Source organism: Pipistrellus kuhlii, unplaced genomic scaffold (assembly GCF_014108245.1).
Source record: "Pipistrellus kuhlii isolate mPipKuh1 unplaced genomic scaffold, mPipKuh1.p scaffold_m20_p_66, whole genome shotgun sequence".
Lineage (NCBI taxonomy): Eukaryota > Metazoa > Chordata > Mammalia > Chiroptera > Vespertilionidae > Pipistrellus > Pipistrellus kuhlii.
In genome coordinates, this window is record NW_023425569.1 from 271,013 (window position 1) to 275,491 (window position 4,479).

At 45.5% G+C, this 4,479-nt stretch overlaps 1 protein-coding gene and 1 non-coding gene across 2 annotated transcripts; both read left to right on the forward strand.

The window, feature by feature from the left end:
• The first annotated feature begins 2,759 nt into the window (after positions 1-2,759).
• LOC118708849 lies at positions 2,760-2,895 on the forward strand. Its single transcript, XR_004984746.1, has one exon. It is a non-coding gene; the product is annotated as a small nucleolar RNA SNORA70 (small nucleolar RNA).
• On the forward strand, positions 2,760-3,298 carry LOC118708847 (60S ribosomal protein L10-like). Its single transcript, XM_036420357.2, has one exon. The coding sequence runs from the start codon at positions 2,941-2,943 to the stop codon at positions 3,247-3,249; it is 309 nt and encodes a 102-aa protein (XP_036276250.1). The 5' UTR covers positions 2,760-2,940; the 3' UTR covers positions 3,250-3,298.
• The last annotated feature ends 1,181 nt before the right edge of the window (positions 3,299-4,479 follow it).

Genomic DNA, 4,479 nt, shown 5'->3' on the forward strand with positions numbered 1-4,479 from the left:
TCAGACTACAGAGACCCAACCCAATTCCAGGCGAGCCCCTGGGGCACCCATGCTCTTGCACGGGGAATCTGGACTGTCAGGCGGAAACTCAGGGGAGCTGGGATGGCAGAGGTCAGGCGGAAACTCAGGCAAGCCCACAACGCAGGGCTGACGGGAAGCCAAGGCTCTCAGCTCAGCCCTGAGACTCTGCCCCATCCAAGCTGAGCACAGAGGCTTTTGCAATTTTGCAAGTCTGATCCTATAAGACTGTCTTTAGCCGAAAATGGTTTGGCTCAATGGTAGAGCATCAGTCTGCAGATTGAAAGGTCCCAGGTTCAATTCTAGTCAGGGGCATGTATGATGGTTGCGGGCACATCCCCAGTAGGGGATGTGCAAGAGGCAGCTGGTTGATGTTTCTCTCTCATCGATGTTTCTAGCTCTCTATCTCTCTCCCTTCCTCTCTATAAAATATCAATAAAAAATATATTTAAAAAAGACCATGATTGTCTCTAAAAACAAACAAACAAAACAAAACAAAAAAACAAAAAACACCACTGTCTCTAATACAGAAGGTATCTTGGAGTAGACACAGTTGATACCCACATTCAATTGGCCTGAAGGTCAATTCCTCCCAAGGATACCAACAACAATAAAAACTTAACTACAACAAGGCTGTAAACACAGTCCACAAATGGGAGCACCAAGAGTGTCCACCTCAGGTAACTGGGGAGGCTGACCCACCAGGCCATAAAGGACACCAAACACACAAAACCACCCTACCAACTCAGGGAAGCAGCAAAAATGCTGAGACAAGGAAACAGATCTCAAACAAAAGAAATGGAGGAGAACAAAAGACTGGATATAGAGTTCAAAACCACAGTTATAAGGTTTTTCACGAATTTCCTAGAAAAGGCCGATAAATTTAATGAAACCCAACTAGAAATTAAACATAAACTGACTGAAATAAAAAATATTATACAGAGATCCAACCGCAGAATGGAGGAACACAAGAATCAAGTCAAAAATTTGGAATACAAAGAGCCAAAGGACACTCCTCTGGAGAAGCAAGAAGAAAAGAGAATCCAGAAAGTTGAAAATAGTGTAAGGAGCCTCTGGGACAAATTCAAGCATACCAACATCAGAATTATGGGGTGCCAGAAGAATAGAGAGTGCAAAATACTGAAAACCTATTTGAAGAAATAATATCAGAAAACTTCCCCACCTGGTGAAAGAAATAGTCTTACAAGTTCAGGAAGCTCACAGAACCCCAAACAAGAGGAATCCAAAGAGGATAGCACCAAGACACACCATAATTAAAATGCCAAGGGCAAAAGACAAAAAGAGGATCTTACAAGCAGCAAGAGAATAGCAGTTGGTTACCTATGAGGGAGCACCCATACGACTATCAGCTGATTTCTCAACAGAAACTATGCAGTCCAGAAGGGAGTGGCAAGAAATATTCAAAGTGATGAATAGCAAGAACCTACAACCAACATTCCTGTATCCAGCAAAGTTATCATTCAGAATTGAAGAGCAGATAAAGAGCTTCACAGATTAGAAAAAGCTAAAGGAGTTCACTTTATATGAAATGCTGAAAGGTATTCTTTAAGAAGAGGAAGAAGAAAAAAGATAAAAAGATATATATCAAAAAGTGAATCTAAAAATCAAGTGAATTAAAAATCTGAGGAACAGAATAAACTGGTGAACATAATAGAATCGGGAGCAAAGAAAGGGAGTGGATTGATAATTATCAGGGGGAAAGAGGTGTGGGGGTGCAGGAAGAGACTGGATTAAAATCGTACACCTATGGATGAGGACAATGGGGGGGGGGCAGGTAAGGGCAAAGGGTGGGGCGGGAACCGAGTGGAAGGGAGCTATGGTGGGAAAAGGAGAAACAATTGTAATAACCTGTGCAATAAAGATTTATTTTTAAAAAAAATTAGATCACCAGACCTCAGGCATTAATCAGATGTAATTTAACAGCTTAGCACAGATGACCTTAACCTAATCCCCGGAAGTTACGTGGAAAAGGAATCTGTTTATGTAGTTAAGGTTGTGAACCTTGGGAAGGTTATTCTGGATTATCCCAGTGGATAACCCAGTTTAATCATGAATTCCTAAAAGCACAGAAGTTTTCTTGGGTTGGTCAGAGAGATGAGGTAGAAGGAGGAGAGGGAGATTTGAAACATGAGAGGGACTTAACTTGCAGTGGTGGCTTTAAAGGTGGAGAAAGGCTCCAAGACTAAGAAATGTGGGTGGCCTCTAGAAGCTAGAAACAACTGTCAGCTGAGACCAGGAGGAAAACACAGATCTCAATCCTAAGACCACAAGGAAGTGAGTTCTGCCAATAGCCACAATAAGCAAGTAAATGGGTACTCTCCAGATTCTCCAGAAAAGAAAGCAGCCTACTTGATACCTGGTAAATTTCATATCAGATGGATGCCTGCACAACAGTAAGATAATAATTGTGGTTTTTGCCTGGCTGATGTGGCTCCATGTTTGAGCATCAACCTATGAACCAGGAAGTCACGGTTGGATTCCTGGTCAGGGCACATGCTCAGGTTGTGGACTCAATCCCCAGTGTGTGTGTGTGTGTGTGGGGGGGGGGGGGGAGGGGAGAAGGCAAGTGAGAGGCAGCCAATCAATGATTTTCACTCATCATTGATGTTTATATCTCTCTCCCTTTCCCTTCATTCCTGAAATCACTTTTTAAAAATTTGTGGAGTTTTTTGTTTGTTTGTTTCAGATATATACTAGAGAATGCACAAAACCAAAGGCAACTGCAGCCAATTAAGCCGACCAGGCCCTTTTCCCCATGGGGGCCTGGTGTGCAATGGCTGCAAACAGCAGCATCCTTGGTAGTGTACGCAACCTGTTGCTTAGTATGGGTTGCCCTAAGGGACCTTGGATACAGCCCTTTCTGGTGGACATTCGTCACGCTGCCCTCCATCTAGGCTCAAAATGGGTATGCGGGGTGCCTTTGGAAAGCCCCAGGGCACAGTGGCCAGAGTCCACATTGGCCAAGTCATCATGTCCATCCGCACCAAACTGCAGAACAAGGAGCATGTGATTGAGGCCCTGCACAGAGCCAAGTTTAAGTTCCCTGGCCGCCAGATGATCCACATCTCCAAGAAGTGGGTCTTCACGAAGTTTAACGCGGATGAGTTTGAAGACATGGTGGCCGAGAAGCGCCTCATCCCTGATGGCTGTGGGGTCAAATACATCCCTAATCGCGGTCCCCTGGACAAATGGCGAGCCCTACACTCGTGAGAGTCTGGTGCTGCCCCCACCTTACACCCACCAATAAATCAGTTTTCCATCAAAAAAAAAAGAAAAAAGAAAAAAGAACCAAAGGCAGAGCTGAAGGGGCAGATCTCAGAATGGCAGGAACACAGTGGTTATCAGAACTCTGAGGGACTGCCTGCCACAGTGACGGGGCTCCATGCACCGCATGTCTCCATACAAGTTTCCAGTTCATGGAAGAGGGTTCACTCTTCCAGTGGGGCCCACACCCATTCTGTGGTCAGGGGAGAGGGCCGTGGGATTGTCATCATTTCATGGGGGGTTGGGAAGATAAGGAGTTCCTAAAAAGAAGGACAACAGTTGCTCACTGCAAAGCTCAATCATGGTTCTTCTGTTTAAAACTTTTGAACAACCGTTCTTCAGTGAGATTTCATCGCCACATAGGCCTCACTGGAAGAGCACTGTCATCATAATGGCAGCAAATTATGAGTCCTTTGACTCTGCCTCCACTCCCCTGTAGGGAAGTTTTACTGTATTTACATATACTCCCTGCATGGTCAGCCTCTGTGGAGTGCCTGTCGCTCGTCTACTGTGAGGTGAGTGTCCATTCTTCCTGTTGGCCCTGTGGGATGAGTGCCATTGTATTCTCTGGCTACGCTACCAAGCTAAAGAGTGTGGTTCACTGAACTCATCAGAGCCCACTCAGATGAGAAGCGGAGTTTGCAGCAAAGAAAGTGAAAAATGAAAGAGAGGGGGAGCCGGAGACCAGGATGCCAGGACACAGGCTTTACTGAAGAGAAGAGTACCATTGCTGGCTGCTTCCAGAGAGAGAAGAGCAGAAGAGAGCTAGGGCCGGGGTACAAGCACTTTTTAAGGGGAGGAAAGAGCGGGGACGGGGCTTAGGGCACTCAGCACACACTGATTGGTGGTTTCATGTAAGGCCTATGATTAGGGACCTAGGGACTTAGGAATCGGGGGCTTAGGGTATTTGGCAGGTGCTGATGGGTGGTTCAATGCTCAGGAATGTCTGGCTGCAGGTGGAGTTTATGTCTGTCCATCAACTGGAGGAAGGGAGGATCTATCAGAAAGGAAATGTTTATTTTTCAGAAAATGATGCTAAACCTGGGGTCACAGATGAGCTGTTGCTCTAAGACCTGGCTCCCTCTGGCTTCCAGAGGATGGGCTCTATAGGGGGAAATCCTTAATCATGGTGACTAAGGGCATTAGGCTCACGGTCTTTGTTGATTGGTAGGTGTT